Source organism: Ranitomeya imitator, chromosome 6, assembly GCF_032444005.1.
Source record: "Ranitomeya imitator isolate aRanImi1 chromosome 6, aRanImi1.pri, whole genome shotgun sequence".
In the NCBI taxonomy this organism is placed as follows: domain Eukaryota; kingdom Metazoa; phylum Chordata; class Amphibia; order Anura; family Dendrobatidae; genus Ranitomeya; species Ranitomeya imitator.
In genome coordinates, this window is record NC_091287.1 from 207,183,826 (window position 1) to 207,203,248 (window position 19,423).

Below are 19,423 nucleotides of genomic sequence, written 5' to 3' on the forward strand. Positions count from 1 at the left end.
TACAATTATTTTTAAAACTCAGAAACTTAGCTCTATCTACAGAAAACAAATCAGGAATAGGAATTGTAGGTTCTAACATAGAATTCTGAACCACAAAGTCTTGAATATTTTGTACTCTTGCAGTGAGATGATCCACACAAGAAGACAGACCTTTAATGTCCATCACTACACTGTTATGAAAGTGTATCTCCTTATGGTCACGGGCATTGATATGCTGGATTTAGGCCCCAGGGGTGGAGATATGGGCAAAAGACTGGCTAAAAAGGAGTGCCAGTGGATCTATAGATTAGGCACATTGGTACCTCAGGGCCTTAACGAGAGCTTTGGCTTCGGTGCGTTTTTGTAATTACAGGAAGTAGGAGGGTAGGGGGTTTTGTCTTTGAGATGATAACTACTAGCAATTGGTTTGTTCATCTCACCAGGGGTTTTTTAAGATTGTTGTTTGTTGGTTTTTAATTTATTTTTTAGTTTATATGTTTTTATGTTTAACTACAGCTCACCTGTATACATTCGCTGTTGACGGCCGCCGCTCTCAGTCTGGGGGAGAGATAGGAGGATTTCGTATGAAGACATCACACTTAAGATACTGTTTCCTGTTGAGGAATGCCTCCTGAAGATCTAAGGACAAGAGAACTTTTGTCATATTTTACAACATAAGGTCTTTATTTGAGCCAGTATGGACATATAGCACTATATATGGCTACAGGGAAGTTTTATCATGTTAATGTATCATTTAACCTAGAACGTGTATCCCTTTTTAATGTATCTGGGGACTTGTCCGTACTCTGTGTTGTGGGATCTGGGGGATTTCTGTGTCTTTGGCCATGTCAGGCTCCTTGGTCATGTTCGTTACTCCTGACAGAGGGACCCTATAGACCACACATCTCTTTTAGTACACTTTGTGTCAATAGTTAACATTTTATTTAGACTTACAACCTATGGTTGCTTTAGGGGGGGATATGTCACAGGATTATTGTATTCCATATGGTCACACAATATCACATATGCTGGTAGGCACAGTTGGCTTTATGAGCGCCACTAAATTTACCGTATATTACTTTTAGAAACTTGCAGAATAGTGTTTATTCTTTTATGTATTTTTATCACTTTTTCAGATATTATATTATAGTATATTACACTGTTATTGTAAATACCGATCATGTCTCTAGACATACTGTTCTACCTTCACATTTTCTTACTTTTTACACATTAGTGTCCCTGTGTCAGTGGGGGGAGCGCATGGTCTCGTTGCAGGCCCGAGGGGTAGTTGGATGGTGGCAATCATGGGGTTAGGTGATGCCGAGTGGCACTATGTGCCACCTGGTGTTGCCGGCCCCGCTGCCGCGGTCTAGCTCCCCCCTTTCTTTCGGAAACCTGTCACCTGACCATGCGCCGCTACTCCTAGGACATACTTAGTCCGTACATCCCCTCCTGCAGTTCCGGTTTCCGTACATTTTGTGGGGAGACTTTAGCGCATGCGCCATATACGTACACACAGTAAGTCCGGACACCCCCTTAGTATCTCCGGTCTCTGGACATTTTATGCGGAGACTTAGTGCATGCGCCATATACTGACACATTTGGTGGTGGTTGTATGCCACACAATACGGATAGTTTTCACGCATGCGCAATGCACACCCAGGGATGGAGGAAATCCGTACACCATCCCTTATAGGACATCCCGGCACCTAATTTCCTGTTTCCGTACAGGGGCGGGCGCGTGCGTGATATAGATACATCCGGCCTTCCCCAGCTGTTCGGCGGCTTGCTGTTGATAGTAACCAATAAACGGCGCACTATTCCATATATATACCGGTTAGCCCCCTGCCCTGACACGCCTCCAGAAGAAGCGAACGCGAAACGCGCGTCGGGGCAGAGGGACGTCGGGGCATTCACCTTGCATACACCATAAGGTAATTTGTGTGAACCTGCATCTGCAACCTGTCAATCCCACCATTGCCACTTGTGCATAGGAGTATACTATATATTGTTTAGGTCACTTTTTGCTGGAATCACCAATATACTCTTTATAGTGGGACTTCCTTAGTTCCCTATTCAGGGTTTTTTCTAACCATCTAGATTGGGTTTGCAGATGGTCATTTCTCAAGGGTGTATATGCAGTTTTGGGTTTTGAATTTGCCTATGACGGTTGTGTCCCTCTTTTTGTGGATTCTTTGCACCTTTTTTGAATTGTAGTTTTGTACTTACATGTTTTTTATATTCTGACTTTAATAAAATTGTTATCTTTTATCTAGTACCATAGTGTGTATCAATTCACTTATCTGGTCACACTACATGTGAGAAATATATTGCTAGTGGGTACTTTCCCTCCCGGTAGGGAGGTATGAGTGTTTAATTGTTAGAGCAATTATGGTGAATATATAACTGTTATGAAAGGTAATTCAGTACCACAATGGACATAGAGGTCAGCGCACATACAGTGACCTGGAAATAACCCAAAAAACAAGAACGAGCTCTGAGACGTGGGAACTCTGTTGACCGCAATCCCTAATCCTCTCCAACCACACTAAAGGCAGCCGTGGATTGCGCCTAACGCTCCCTATGCAACTCGGCACGGCCTGAGAAACTAGCTAGCCTGAAGATAGAAAATAAGCGTACCTTGCCTCAGAGAAATACCCCAAAGGAAAAGGCAGCCCCCACATATAATGACTGTGAGTTAAGATGAAAAGACAAACGTAGAGATGAAATAGATTTAGCAAAGTGAGGCCCAACTTTCTGAACAGAGTGAGGATAGGAAAGGTAACTTTGCGGTCAACACAAAACCCTACAAAAACCACACAAAGGGGGCAAAAAGACCCTCCGTACCGAACTAACGGCACGGAGGTACACCCTCTGCGTCAGCAGATCGCTGCTATGTAGCAGAGCCGATCGTGCTGTGCCTGCTTCTAGCCTCCCATGGAGGCTATTGAAGCATGGCAAAAGTTAAAAAAAAAAGTTTAAAAAAATGTGAAAAAAATAAAAAAAACATAAAAGTTTAAATCACCCCCCTTTCGCCCCAATCAAAATAAATCAATAAAAAAAATCAAATCTACGCATATTTGGTATCGCCGCGCTCAGAATTGCCCGATCTATCAAATAAAAAAAAGTATTAACCTGATCGCTAAACAGCGTAGCGGGAAAAAAACTCGAAACGCCAGAATTACGTTTTTTTGGTCGCCGCGACATTGCATTAAAATGCAATAACGGGCGATCAAAAGAACGTATCTGCACCGAAATGCTATCATTAAAAACGTCATCTCGGCACGCAAAAAATAAGCCCTCAACCGACCCCAGATCACGAAAAATGGAGACGCTACGAGTATCGGAAAATGGCGCAATTTTTTTTTTTTTAGCAAAGTTTGGAATTTTTTTTCACCACTTAGATAAAAAATAACCTAGTCATGTTTGGTGTCTATGAACTCGTAATGACCTGGAGAATCATAATGGCAGGTCATTTTTAGCATTTAGTGAACCTAGCAAAAAAGCCAAACAAAAAACCAATGTGGGATTGCACTTTTTTTGCAATTTCACCGCACTTGGAATTTTTTTTCCCGTTTTCTAGTACACGACATGCTAAAACCAATGATGTCGTTCAAAAGTACAACTCGTCCCACAAAAAATAAGCCCTCACATGGCCAAATTGACGGAAAAATAAAAAAGTTATGGCTCTGGGAAGGAGGGGAGCGAAAAACGAACACGGAAAAACGAAAAATCCCCCGGTCATGAAGGGGTTAAGGGCGAACTCAGCCAAAGGCAAAAAGGACACCCAGTCATCCTGATCAGCAGAAACAAAGCATCTCAGATATGTTTCCAAGGTCTGATTGGTTCGTTCGGTCTGGCCATTAGTCTGAGGATGGAAAGCCGAGGAAAAAGACAAGTCAATACCCATCCTACCACAAAAGGCTCGCCAAAACCTCGAAACAAACTGGGAACCTCTGTCAGAAACTATATTCTCCGGAATGCCATGCAAACGAACCACATGCAGGAAAAACCAATGGCACCAAATCAGAGGAGGAAGGCAATTTAGACAAGGGTACCAAATGGACCATCTTAGAGAAGCGATCACAGACCACCCAAATGACTGACATCTTTTGAGAGACGGGAAGATCTGAAATAAAATCCATAGAGATATGTGTCCAAGGCCTCTTCGGGACCGGCAAGGGCAAAAGCAACCCACTGGCACGAGAACAGCAGGGCTTAGCCCGAGCACAAATCCCACAGGACTGCACAAAAGTACGCACATCCCGCGACAGAGATGGCCACCAAAAGGATCTAGCCACTAACTCTCTGGTACCAAAGATTCCAGGATGACCAGCCAACACCGAACAATGAACCTCAGAGATAACTTTATTCGTCCACCTATCAGGGACAAACAGTTTCTCCGCTGGGCAACGATCAGGTTTATTAGCCTGAAATTTTTGCAGCACCCGCCGCAAGTCAGGGGAGATGGCAGACACAATTACTCCCTCTTTGAGGATACCCGCCGGTTCAGATACACCCGGAGAGTCGGGCACAAAACTCCTAGACAGAGCATCCACCTTCACATTTTTAGAGCCCGGAAGGTATGAAATCACAAAGTCAAAACGGGCAAAAAACAACGACCAACGAGCTTGTCTAGGATTCAACCGCTTGGCGGACTCGAGATAAGTCAAGTTCTTATGATCAGTCAAGACCACCACGCGATGCTTAGCTCCTTCAAGCCAATGACGCCACTCCTCGAATGCCCACTTCATGGCCAGCAACTCTCGATTGCCCACATCATAATTTCTCTCAGCAGGCGAAAACTTCCTGGAAAAGAAGGTGCATGGTTTCATCACCGAGCAATCAGAACTTCTCTGCGACAAAACAGCCCCTGCTCCAATCTCAGAAGCATCAACCTCGACCTGGAACAGAAGCGAAACATCTGGTTGACACAACACAGGGGCAGAAGAAAAACGACGCTTCAACTCTTGAAAAGCTTCCACCGCAGCAGAAGACCAATTGACCAAATCAGCACCTTTCTTGGTCAAATCGGTCAATGGTTTAGCAATACTAGAAAAATTGCAGATGAAGCGACGATAAAAATTAGCAAAGCCCAGGAACTTTTGCAGACTTTTCAGAGATGTCGGCTGAGTCCAATTATGGATGGCTTGGACCTTAACAGGGTCCATCTCGATAGTAGAAGGGGAAAAGATGAACCCCAAAAATGAAACCTTCTGACCACCAAAGAGACACTTTGATCCCTTCACAAACAAAGAATTAGCACGCAGGACCTGAAACACCGTTCTGACCTGCTTCACATGAGACTCCCAATCATCCGAGAAGATCAAAATGTCATCTAAGTACACAATCAGGAATTTATCAAGGTACTCTCGGAAGATGTCATGCATAAAGGACTGAAACACTGATGGAGCATTGGCAAGTCCGAATGGCATTACTAGATACTCAAAATGGCCCTCGGGCGTATTAAATGCAGTTATCCACTCATCGCCTCGCTTAATACGCACAAGATTATACGCACCACGAAGATCTATCTTGGTGAACCAACTAGCCCCCTTAATCCGAGCAAACAAATCAGATAACAATGGCAAGGGGTACTGAAATTTAACCGTGATCTTATTTAGAAGGCGGTAATCTATACAAGGTCTCAGTGAACCATCCTTCTTGGCTACAAAAAAGAACCCTGCTCCTAATGGCGACGATGACGGGCGAATATGCCCCTTCTCCAAAGACTCCTTCACATAACTCCGCATAGCGGCGTGCTCAGGCACAGATAAATTAAACAGTCGACCTTTTGGGAATTTACTACCAGGAATCAAATCGATAGCACAATCACAATCCCCATGCGGAGGTAGGGTATCGGACTTGGGCTCATCAAATAAATCCCAGTAATCAGACAAGAACTCAGGAACCTCAGAAGGGGTGGATGACGAAATAGTCAGAAATGGGACATCACCATGTACCCCCTGACAACCCCAGCTGGACACAGACATGGATTTCCAATCTAATACTGGATTATGGACTTGTAGCCATATCAACCCCAACACGACCACATCATGCAGATTATGCAACACCAGAAAGCGAATAACCTCCTGATGTGCAGGAGCCATGCACATGGTCAGCTGGGTCCAGTACTGAGGCTTATTCTTGGCCAAAGGCGTAGCATCAATTCCTCTCAATGGAATAGGACACTGCAAGGGCTCCAAGAAAAACCCACAACGCCTAGCATACTCCAAGTCCATCAAATTCAGAGCAGCGCCTGAGTCCACAAATGCCATGACAGAATACGATGACAAAGAGCAGATCAAGGTAACAGACAGAAGAAATTTTGACTGTACCGTACCAATGGTGGCAGACCTAGCGAACCGCTTAGGACAATCAGAGATAGCATGAGTGGAATCACCACAGTAGAAACACAGCCCATTCAGACGTCTGTGTTCTTTCCGTTCAACTCTGGTCAAAGTCCTATCGCACTGCATAGGCTCAGGTTTAAGCTCAGGTAATACCGCCAAATGGTGCACAGATTTACGCTTGCGCAAGCGTCGACAGATCTGAATGGCCAAAGACATAGACTCATTCAGACCAGCAGGCATAGGAAATCCCACCATGACATCCTTAAGGGCTTCAGAGATACCTTTTCTGAAAATAGCTGCGAGCGCACCTTCATTCCACTGAGTGAGTACGGACCACTTTCTAAATTTCTGACAATATACCTCTATTTCATCCTGACCCTGACACAGAGCCAGCAAATTCTTCTCTGCCTGATCCACAGAATTAGGCTCATCGTACAGCAATCCGAGCGCCAGGAAAAATGCATCGATATTACTTAATGCAGGATCTCCTGACGCAAGAGAAAATGCCCAGTCCTGAGGGTCGCCACGCAAAAAAGAAATAACGATCCTAACTTGTTGAACTGGGTCACCAGAGGAGCGAGGTTTCAAAGCCAGAAATAGTTTACAATTATTTTTGAAACTCAGAAATTTAGTTCTATCTCCAAAAAACAAATCAGGAATAGGAATTCTCGGTTCTAACATAGAATTCTGAACCACAAAGTCTTGAATACTTTGTACTCTTGCCGTGAGCTGATCCACACATGAAGACAGACCTTTAATGTCCATTGCTACACCTGTGTCCTGAACCACCCAAATGTCTAGGGGAAAAAAAAGGCAAAACACAGTGCAAAGAAAAAAAAAATGGTCTCAGAACTTCTTTTTTCCCTCTATTGGGAATCATTAGTACTTTTGGCCTCCAGTACTGTTATGAAAGGTAATTCAGTACCACAATGGACATAGAGGTCAGCGCACAGTGACCTGGAAATAACCCAAAAAACAAGAACGAGCTCTGAGACGTGGGAACTCTGTTGACCGCAATCCCTAATCCTCTCCAACCACACTAAAGGCAGCCGTGGATTGCGCCTAACGCTCCCTATGCAACTCGGCACGGCCTGAGAAACTAGCTAGCCTGAAGATAGAAAATAAGCCTACCTTGCCTCAGAGAAATACCCCAAAGGAAAAGGCAGCCCCCACATATGACTGTGAGTTAAGATGAAAAGACAAACACAGAGATGAAATAGATTTTAGCAAAGTGAGGCCCGACTTACTGAATAGACCGAGGATAGGAAAGATAGCTTTGCGGTCAGCACAAAAACCTACGAACAACCACGCAGAGGGCGCAAAAAGACCCTCCGCACCGACTAACTGTACGGAGGTGCTCCCTCTGCGTCCCAGAGCTTCCAGCAAGCAAGACAAACCAATATAGCAAGCTGGACAGAAAAAGTAGCAAACAAAAGTAACACAAGCAGAACTTAGCTTATGCAGGGAAGACAGGTCACAAGAACGATCCAGGAGAGAGCAAGACCAATACTGGAACATTGACTGGAGGCCAGGAACAAAGAACTAGGTGGAGTTAAATAGAGCAGCACCTAACGACTTAACCTCGTCACCTGAGGAAGGAAACTCAGAAGCCGCAGCCCCACTCACATCCACCAGAGGAAGCTCATGGACAGAACCAGCCGAAGTACCACTCATGACCACAGGAGGGAGCTTGACCATAGAATTCACAACAGTCAGATCAGGAATCTGATGTGCACTTCTCCTGGCTTCCCGGCGCCTGCTCTGAGCAGGCGCAGTGAAGCCACCTCCCTGCAGGACCCGGATGCCGCGGCCATCTTGGATCCAGGCCTGCAAGGAGGAGGAGGAGGTAAGAGACCCTCGCAGCAACGCGATCACATCGCATTTCTCCGAGGGTCTCAGGGAAGGCTGCAGGGAGCCCCCTGCCTGCGCGATGCTTCCCTATCATGTTTAATTGCGGTGTGCCGGGGGTTAATGTGCCGGGGGCGGTCCGTGACCACTCCTGGTACATAGTGCCGGATGTCAGCTGCGATAGTCAGCTGACACCCGGCCGTGCCCCCCCCCCCCGTGAGCGCGGCCGATCGCATAGGACGTACTGTCCCGTCGGTGGTCATACGGGCCCACCACACCTCGACAGGATAGTACGTCATATGTCAGAAAGGGGTTAAAACTGTTATTCGTAATACTTACTAAAGTGATGATGGGAGAGCCTGGTGTTGCAGCTTGACTTCAGTAAGATATGCCCCAGCTAGCATGTCCACTTACTCTGCATTCTGTGGTTGCTAGCGTACTGGATGTGTGAGAGGAGGGTTTCTAAACTATCTCAAGGTAGACAATATTAACATTAGCTTCTAGCCTTATCTCACTCTCAAAACATCCCCCTCCCTCTCTCAGTTCAGGAACACAGAGAAGGGAGTTGTAACTGTAAAAAAATCTACCATGGGCATAGGTACAGACAAATATGACTAAAAAATCTACCATAGGCATAGGTATACATAGGCAAATATGACTAAAAAAATCTAATGCAAATATGACTAAAAAATCTACCATAGCCTTAGGTACAAAAATCTACCATAGCCATAGGTACAAAAATCTACCATAGCCATAGGTAAAATCTACCATAGGCATAGGTAAAATCTACCATAGTCATAGGTACAAAAATCTACCATAAACATAGGTACAAAAATCTACCATAGCCATAGGTACAAAAATCTACCATAGCCATAGGTACAAAAATCTACCATAGCCATAGGTACAAAAATCTACCATAGCCATAGGTACAAAAATCTGCCATAGGTACAAAAATCTACCATAGCCATAGGTAAAATCTACCATAGCCATAGGTAAAATCTACCATAGCCATAGGTACAAAAATCTACCATAGCCATAGGTACAAAAATCTACCATAGCCATAGGTACAAAAATCTACCATAGCCATAGGTAAAATCTACCATAGCCATAGGTAAAATCTACCATAGCCATAGGTGAAATCTACCATAGCCATAGGTAAAATCTATCATAGGCATAGGTAAAATCTACCATAGGCATAGGCAAAATCTACCATAGGCATAGGTAAAATCTACCATAGGCATAGGTAAAATCTACCATAGCCATAGGTACAAAAAACTACCATAGGCATAGGTACAAAAATCTACCATAGCCATAGGTACAAAAATCTACCATAGCCATAGGTACAAAAATCTACCATAGCCATAGGTACAAAAATCTACCATAGCCATAGGTAAAATCTACCATAGGCATAGGTACAAAAATCTACCATAGCCATAGGTAAAATCTACCATAGCCATAGGTAAAATCTACCATAGCCATAGGTAAAATCTACCATAGCCATAGGTACAAAAATCTACCATAGCCATAGGTAAAATCTACCATAGCCATAGGTACAAAAATCTAACATAGCCATAGGTAAAATCTACCATAGCCATAGCTGAAATCTACCATAGCCATAGGTAAAATCTACCATAGGCATAGGTACAAAAATCTACCATAGGCATAGGTACAAAAATCTACCATAGCCATAGGTACAAAAATCTACCATAGCCATAGGTACAAAAATCTACCATAGCCATAGGTAAAATCTACCATAGCCATAGCTGAAATCTACCATAGCCATAGCTAAAATCTACCATAGGCATAGGTACAAAAATCTACCATAGGCATAGGTACAAAAATCTACCATAGGCATAGGTACAAAAATCTACCATAGGCATAGGTACAAAAATCTACCATAGGCATAGGTACAAAAATCTACCATAGGCAAAGGTAAAATCTACCATAGGCATAGGTAAAATCTACCATAGGCATAGGTAAAATCTACCATAGCCATAGGTACAAAAATCTACCATAGGCATAGGTACAAAAATCTACCATAGCCATAGGTAAAATCTACCATAGGCATAGGTAAAATCTACCATAGCCATAGGTAAAATCTACCATAGCCATAGGTAAAATCTACCATAGGCATAGGTACAAAAATCTACCATAGCCATAGGTAAAATCTACCATAGCCATAGGTAAAATCTACCATAGGCATAGGTAAAATCTATCATAGGCATAGGTACAAAAATCTACCATAGCCATAGGAAAAATCTACCATAGCCATAGGTAAAATCTACCATAGGCATAGGTGAAATCTACCATAGCCATAGGTAAAATCTACCATAGGCATAGGTGAAATCTACCATAGCCATAGGTGAAATCTACCATAGGCATAGGTGAAATCTACCATAGGCATAGGTGAAATCTACCATAGGCATAGGTGAAATCTACCATAGCCATAGGTGAAATCTACCATAGCCATAGGTAAAATCTACCATAGGCATAAGTGAAATCTACCATAGGCATAGGTGAAATCTACCATAGGCATAGGTGAAATCTACCATAGCCATAGGTGAAATCTACCATAGGCATAGGTGAAATCTACCATAGGCATAGGTGAAATCTACCATAGGCATAGGTGAAATCTACCATAGCCATAGGTGAAATCTACCATAGCCATAGGTAAAATCTACCATAGGCATAGGTGAAATCTACCATAGCCATAGGTGAAATATACCATAGCCATAGGTGAAATCTACCATAGCCATAGGTGAAATCTACCATAGCCATAGGTGAAATCTACCATACCCATAGGTGAAATCTACCATAGGCATAGGTAAAATCTACCATAGCCATAGGTAAAATCTACCATAGCCATAGGTGAAATCTACCATAGGCATAGGTGAAATCTACCATAGGCATAGGTGAAATCTACCATAGCCATAGGTGAAATCTACCATAGGCATAGGTGAAATCTACCATAGGCATAGGTGAAATCTACCATAGGCATAGGTGAAATCTAACATAGGCATAGGTAAAATCTACCATAGGCATAGGTGAAATCTACCATAGGCATAGGTAAAATCTACCATAGGCATAGGTAAAATCTACCATAGCCATAGGTGAAATCTACCATAGCCATAGGTAAAATCTACCATAGGCATAGGTGAAATCTACCATAGCCATAGGTGAAATCTACCATAGGCATAGGTGAAATCTACCATAGGCATAGGTAAAATCTACCATAGGCATAGGTGAAATCTACCATAGCCATAGGTGAAATCTACCATAGCCATAGGTGAAATCTACCATAGCCATAGGTAAAATCTACCATAGGCATAGGTGAAATCTACCATAGCCATAGGTGAAATCTACCATAGCCATAGGTGAAATCTATCATAGCCATAGATGAAATCTACCATAGGCATTGGTAAAATCTACCATAGGCATAGGTGAAATCTACCATAGCCATAGGTGAAATCTACCATAGGCATAGGTGAAATCTACCATAGGCATAGGTGAAATCTACCATAGGCATAGGTGAAATCTACCATAGGCATAGGTGAAATCTACCATAGGCATAGGTGAAATCAACCATAGCCATAGGTGAAATCTACCATAGGCATAGGTGAAATCTACCATAGGCATAGGTGAAATCTACCATAGCCATAGGTAAAATCTACCATAGGCATAGGTGAAATCTACCATAGGCATAGGTAAAATCTACCATAGCCATAGGTAAAATCTACCATAGCCATAGGTACAAAAATCTACCATAGCCATAGGTAAAATCTACCATAGGCATAGGTAAAATCTACCATAGGCATAGGTGAAATCTACCATAGGCATAGGTAAAATCTACCATAGCCATAGGTAAAATCTACCATAGGCATAGGTACAAAAATCTACCATAGGCATAGGTAAAATCTACCATAGCCATAGGTAAAATCTACCATAGCCATAGGTAAAATCTACCATAGGCACAAAAATCTGCCATAGGTGAAATCTACCATAGCCATAGGTAAAATCTACCATAGGCATAGGTACAAAAATCTACCATAGGCATAGGTACAAAAATCTACCATAGCCATAGGTACAAAAATCTACCATAGCCATAGGTAAAATCTATCATAGGCATAGTTAAATCTACCATAGGCATAGGTACAAAAATCTACCATAGCCATAGGTACAAAAATCTACCATAGCCATAGGTAAAATCTATCATAGGCATAGGTAAAATCTACCATAGGCATAGGTAAAATCTACCATAGGCATAGGTAAAATCTACCATAGCCATAGGTACAAAAATCTACCATAGCCATAGGTAAAATCTATCATAGGCATAGGTAAAATCTACCATAGGCATAGGTAAAATCTACCATAGGCATAAAAATCTACCATAGGCATAGGTACAAAAATCTACCATAGCCATAGGTACAAAAATCTACCATAGCCATAGGTACAAAAATCTACCATAGCCATAGGTAAAATCTACCATAGGCATAGGTACAAAAATCTACCATAGCCATAGGTAAAATCTACCATAGCCATAGGTAAAATCTACCATAGGCATAGGTAAAATCTATCATAGGCATAGGTACAAAAATCTACCATAGCCATAGGAAAAATCTACCATAGCCATAGGTAAAATCTACCATAGGCATAGGTGAAATCTACCATAGCCATAGGTAAAATCTACCATAGGCATAGGTGAAATCTACCATAGCCATAGGTAAAATCTACCATAGGCATAGGTGAAATCTACCATAGCCATAGGTGAAATCTACCATAGCCATAGGTGAAATCTACCATAGGCATAGGTGAAATCTACCATAGCCATAGGTGAAATCTACCATAGCCATAGGTGAAATCTACCATAGCCATAGGTGAAATCTACCATAGCCATAGGTGAAATCTACCATAGGCATAAGTGAAATCTACCATAGGCATAAGTGAAATCTACCATAGGCATAGGTGAAATCTACCATAGGCATAGGTGAAATCTACCATAGGCATAGGTGAAATCTACCATAGGCATAGGTGAAATCTACCATAGGCATAGGTGAAATCTACCATAGCCATAGGTGAAATCTACCATAGCCATAGGTGAAATCTACCATAGCCATAGGTAAAATCTACCATAGGCATAGGTGAAATCTACCATAGCCATAGGTGAAATCTACCATAGCCATAGGTGAAATCTACCATAGCCATAGGTGAAATCTACCATAGCCATAGGTGAAATCTACCATAGGCATAGGTAAAATCTACCATAGCCATAGGTAAAATCTACCATAGCCATAGGTGAAATCTACCATAGCCATAGATGAAATCTACCATAGGCATAGGTAAAATCTACCATAGGCATAGGTGAAATCTACCATAGCCATAGGTGAAATCTACCATAGGCATAGGTGAAATCTACCATAGGCATAGGTGAAATCTACCATAGGCATAGGTGAAATCTACCATAGGCATAGGTGAAATCAACCATAGCCATAGGTGAAATCAACCATAGCCATAGGTGAAATCTACCATAGGCATAGGTGAAATCTACCATAGGCATAGGTGAAATCTACCATAGGCATAGGTGAAATCTACCATAGGCATAGGTGAAATCTACCATAGCCATAGGTGAAATCTACCATAGCCATAGGTGAAATCTACCATAGGCATAGGTGAAATCTACCATAGGCATAGGTAAAATCTACCATAGCCATAGGTACAAAAATCTACCATAGCCATAGGTAAAATCTACCATAGGCATAGGTAAAATCTACCATAGGCATAGGTGAAATCTACCATAGGCATAGGTGAAATCTACCATAGGCATAGGTAAAATCTACCATAGCCATAGGTACAAAAATCTACCATAGCCATAGGTAAAATCTACCATAGGCATAGGTAAAATCTACTATAGGCATAGGTAAAATCTACCATAGCCATAGGTAAAATCTACCATAGGCATAGGTGAAATCTACCATAGGCATAGGTAAAATCTACCATAGCCATAGGTAAAATCTACCATAGGCATAGGTACAAAAATCTATCATAGCCATAGGTAAAATCTACCATAGCCATAGGTAAAATCAACCATAGCCATAGGTAAAATCTACCATAGGCATAGGTACAAAAATCTACCATAGCCATAGGTAAAATCTACCATAGCCATAGGTAAAATCTACCATAGGTACAAAAATCTACCATAGGCATAGGTAAAATCTACCATAGCCATAGGTAAAATCTACCATAGCCATAGGTAAAATCTACCATAGGCACAAAAATCTGCCATAGGTGAAATCTACCATAGCCATAGGTAAAATCTACCATAGGCATAGGTACAAAAATCTACCATAGGCATAGGTACAAAAATCTACCATAGCCATAGGTACAAAAATCTACCATAGCCATAGGTAAAATCTATCATAGGCATAGGTAAAATCTACCATAGGCATAGGTACAAAAATCTACCATAGCCATAGGTACAAAAATCTACCATAGCCATAGGTAAAATCTATCATAGGCATAGGTAAAATCTACCATAGGTAAAATCTACCATAGCCATAGGTAAAATCTACCATAGCCATAGGTACAAAAATCTACCATAGCTATAGGTAAAATCTATCATAGGCATAGGTAAAATCTACCATAGGCATAGGTAAAATCTACCATAGGCATAGGTAAAATGTACCATAGGCATAGGTAAAATCTACCATAGCCATAGGTATAAAAATCTACCATAGGCATAGGTACAAAAATCTACCATAGCCATAGGTACAAAAATCTACCATAGCCATAGGTACAAAAATCTACCATAGCCATAGGTAAAATCTACCATAGGCACAAAAATCTACCATAGCCATAGGTAAAATCTACCATAGCCATAGGTACAAAAATCTACCATAGCCATAGGTACAAAAATCTACCATAGCCATAGGTAAAATCTACCATAGCCATAGGTACAAAAATCTGGCATAGGCACAAAAATCTACCATAGCCATAGGTACAAAAATCTACCATAGCCATAGGTACAAAAATCTACCATAGCCATAGGTACAAAAATCTACCATAGCCATAGGTACAAAAATCTACCATAGCCATAGGTAAAATCTACCATAGCCATAGGTGAAATCTACCATAGGCATATGTGAAATCTACCATAGGCATAGGTAAAATCTACCATAGCCATAGGTGAAATCTACCATAGCGATAGGTGAAATCTACCATAGGCATAGGTAAAATCTACCATAGCCATAGGTAAAATCTACCATAGGCATAGGTGAAATCTACCATAGGCATAGGTGAAATCTACCATAGGCATAGGTGAAATCTACCATAGCCATAGGTGAAATCTACCATAGCCATAGATGAAATCTACCATAGACATAGGTAAAATCTACCATAGGCATAGGTGAAATCTACCATAGGCATAGGTGAAATCTACCCTAGGCATAGGTGAAATCTACCATAGGCATAGGTGAAATCTACCATAGGCATAGGTGAAATCTACCATAGGCATAGGTGAAATCTACCATAGGCATAGGTGAAATCTACCATAGGCATAGGTGAAATCTACCATAGCCATAGGTGAAATCTACCATAGGCATAGGTGAAATCTACCATAGCCATAGGTAAAATTTACCATAGGCATAGGTGAAATCTACCATAGGCATAGGTAAAATCTATCATAGCCATAGGTAAAATCTACCATAGCCATAGGTAAAATCTACCATAGGCATAGGTACAAAAATCTACCATAGCCATAGGTACAAAAATCTACCATAGCCATAGGTACAAAAATCTACCATAGCCATAGGTAAAATCTACCATAGCCATAGCTGAAATCTACCATAGCCATAGGTAAAATCTACCATAGGCATAGGTGAAATCTACCATAGCCATAGGTAAAATCTACCATAGGCATAGGTGAAATCTACCATAGGCATAGGTGAAATCTACCATAGGCATAGGTATTGACAAATATGACACATGGGGTTTTAGTATTTTCCTGCAGGGGGCACCAGGCAGTAACTAGAACGTGTAGTATACAGGACTTATTTCAGAGCCATGCTCATGTCTGAGATGCCCAGGAAATCTATTACACCCCTCTATACATTTGGACCACCTAGTTATAATGTTCTGTGTATTCCTCTTGTTCATTCTTTTAGTATGTCCCCAGGATAAATGCAAATTGTCTGGTGTCAGTGTGTGCAAATGGAGATGTGTGTGTATAACAGCGGGAAAAGTCCCTTCTGGGGTACAGAACATAATCATTTCTCTATCAATCCTATTACTCCAGGGGACCCAACTCGTAAGGAGACCTACTTAGTCCAGAACACTGGAAATCATCATCTCGCCTACAGCTGGCTGAACACTAGCTCTAGTCAGGACCACTAGGGGGCACAAAGCTGCTTCCCAGTGATGGCAAATAGGGGCTCCCGGAGAGCAGGCTGATCTCCAGCGCTTGTAATGCGGTTAGCTGCGCTCTGCTGCTGTTAACGGGTATGGTCCTAGCGCTGAGATCCCTAACGCCTGGCTCACAGCAGTGACACGACTCCACGTACTTGCGAGCGAGCGAGCGCGCACGTCATCATGCTCGTGCTCCAGCACACGGTACGTAGTACCAGCTGCGCGCTCTGGAAGCAGTCGGAAGGCGTTCAGTTCACGTGACCGCAGCCACGTGACGTCACATCTCCAGGGAGCCAATGCACTTTAACATCTACTTGCCGTCGTTACCGACGTAGCCGGCTGCGGAAGTATACCGAGTCATTGTAAGCGCTGCTGAGCCGCCACTGCTTACACAGGCATCCTGACAATGAGACACGCGATCTTCCTGCCTGTCAGTGACCCGGCCTGCGTCCTGGTACTTCTGGTGAGTGGCCGAAGCCTTATCCTGATTTATTACCGGTTATGTGTGGCTCCCACAGGAGGGCACCGCGCTGTGTACCAGCTGCGCACTGCTTGGCGTGCCTCCCAGTGTGGGACACGCCGCTCCTGTGGCCGCCGCCGCACCGGCCGGCTCCGGGCCTCAGATCCAGTCTGCCCTCCAGTCACCCAATCACAGTCCGGCTCTCTGGAGTCGTGTGTTGTGTCCCCGTGTGATTGGCTGCTATCCCGGAACTCTCGGTTTGCGCAGTGTGTGCGTGTAGCAGGGAAGGGCGGCCGCTAATGGCGCAGAGTGTGTGTGTGCGTGCGGGGCAGGGAAGGGCGGCCGCTAATGGCGCAGTGTGTGTGTAGTAGGGAAGGGCGGCCGCTAATGGCGCAGTGTGTGTGTAGTAGGGAAGGGCGGCCGCTAATGGCGCAGTGTGTGTGTAGTAGGGAAGGGCGGCCGCTAATGGCGCAGTGTGTGTGTAGCAGGGAAGGGCGGCCGCTAATGGCGCAGAGTGTGTGTGTGCAGCGTCCGACTGGAGTACCTTGGGCCCACCAGAGAAAAATCATTCTTGGGGCCCACCATGCCGTTTAAAAATACCACCCAGGATAGATCCTATATACCACCCCACACACAAGAGCTGACAGATCCTCTATATACTACACCACACAGGACAGCTGACAGATCCCCTATATACTACACCACACAGGAGAGGGGACAGATCCTCTATATACTACACCACACAGGACAGCTGACAGATCCCCTATATACTACACCACACGGGAGAGCGGACAGATCCTCTATATACTACACCACACGGGAGAGCGGACAGATCCCCTATATACTACACCACACGGGAAGAAATCCAACCAGAGCCAGTATATGGATACAAGCAAGATAAACACCAGACAGGAATTGTATATTAAAAGACGCCTTTATTGAATACAGTGGCAATTAGATGTATATTTTACATATTCATAAAAAGTCCGCATGAAAAAAGACAAAAATAATAATGTATACAGGAATTTAAAAAAATGTAGAAAAAACCTGAAGTAAAAGGCTGACCCCAACAGTATATATAAGCCGCAAGGGGTGTAGCTCCCAAAAAATGTATGTAGCCCAACTAAAGCCTTAAAAATAATAAGCAGCACAAGAGTATCCGTATATAGATGTATGCTGGACTACTAAAGTGCAATGTGCCCAAGTATGTTAAAAAAATTGTACAAAAAAAGAAACACAAATATCAGCAGTGTGCAAAATATAAATAAAGTGTCAATAGTGCAACAATATTTACCAAAATAGGTGAAAGGATAAGCAAAGAAGATGCTGCCTATACAGACTAGCAAATTACTCTTAAAAAAAAGCAGAACACAAAGTGCCAAGGTGCAATATAGCCAGATACGGCCGAAAATGTGCGCAGCGCAATATTAAATACGGGCAATGATACTACTCTTATTAGTTGGAGGCCGTGGGAATCACTAAAGTCCACCAATAACCAAGGGGATCACAGCAGCCTAATTAATCCAAGCATGTGAGGTGGTGGTATGGGGAGCACACTATACCTTAATTATACAAGCAGATCAGCGGGGTCAGCCTCATCCTCATGCGAACGCGCCCCGACGCGCGTTTCGGATATAAATCCTTCGTCAGGGGGATGGCTATTAGGGCGCAGAAGCGCCGTTTAAATAGTGTCCCTTTTACTAGCGCCACGGCCCGGGTGTAGGCGGCGCATGCGCGGTCCCTTCATTCCGGCACTTCCGCCGACCGCGTCATGCTGCCGGACGTACGGGGGCAGAGTACCCGACGTCTCTGCCCCCGTACGTCCGGCAGCATGACGCGGTCGGCGGAAGTGCCGGAATGAAGGGACCGCGCATGCGCCGCCTACACCCGGGCCGTGGCGCTAGTAAAAGGGACACTATTTAAACGGCGCTTCTGCGCCCTAATAGCCATCCCCCTGACGAAGGATTTATATCCGAAACGCGCGTCGGGGCGCGTTCGCATGAGGATGAGGCTGACCCCGCTGATCTGCTTGTATAATTAAGGTATAGTGTGCTCCCCATACCACCACCTCACATGCTTGGATTAATTAGGCTGCTGTGATCCCCTTGGTTATTGGTGGACTTTAGTGATTCCCACGGCCTCCAACTAATAAGAGTAGTATCATTGCCCGTATTTAATATTGCGCTGCGCACATTTTCGGCCGTATCTGGCTATATTGCACCTTGGCACTTTGTGTTCTGCTTTTTTTTAAGAGTAATTTGCTAGTCTGTATAGGCAGCATCTTCTTTGCTTATCCTTTCACCTATTTTGGTAAATATTGTTGCACTATTGACACTTTATTTATATTTTGCACACTGCTGATATTTGTGTTTCTTTTTTTGTACAA

At 43.2% G+C, this 19,423-nt stretch overlaps 1 protein-coding gene and 1 long non-coding RNA gene across 3 annotated transcripts in view; one reads left to right on the forward strand and one right to left on the reverse strand.

Annotated features, from left to right (window-relative positions):
* Positions 1 to 17,235, reverse strand: part of LOC138642344 (uncharacterized) — a 114,162-nt gene extending 96,927 nt beyond the window's left edge. Inside the window, exons 1-2 of the long non-coding RNA XR_011314027.1 lie at positions 17,074 to 17,235; positions 501 to 618 (exon numbers count right to left, since the gene is read on the reverse strand). This is a non-coding gene — a long non-coding RNA (uncharacterized lncRNA). The remainder of the gene's footprint in view (positions 1 to 500; positions 619 to 17,073) is intronic.
* Positions 16,781 to 19,423, forward strand: part of ERP44 (endoplasmic reticulum protein 44) — a 380,772-nt gene continuing 378,129 nt past the window's right edge. The window contains exon 1 of one of the 2 annotated variants that reach the window (XM_069730447.1): positions 16,781 to 17,040. In XM_069730447.1, coding sequence (XP_069586548.1) covers positions 16,984 to 17,040 — 57 coding nt within the window. In that variant the 5' untranslated portion in view covers positions 16,781 to 16,983. The remainder of the gene's footprint in view (positions 17,041 to 19,423) is intronic. The other variant, XM_069730448.1, reaches the window with a different exon arrangement.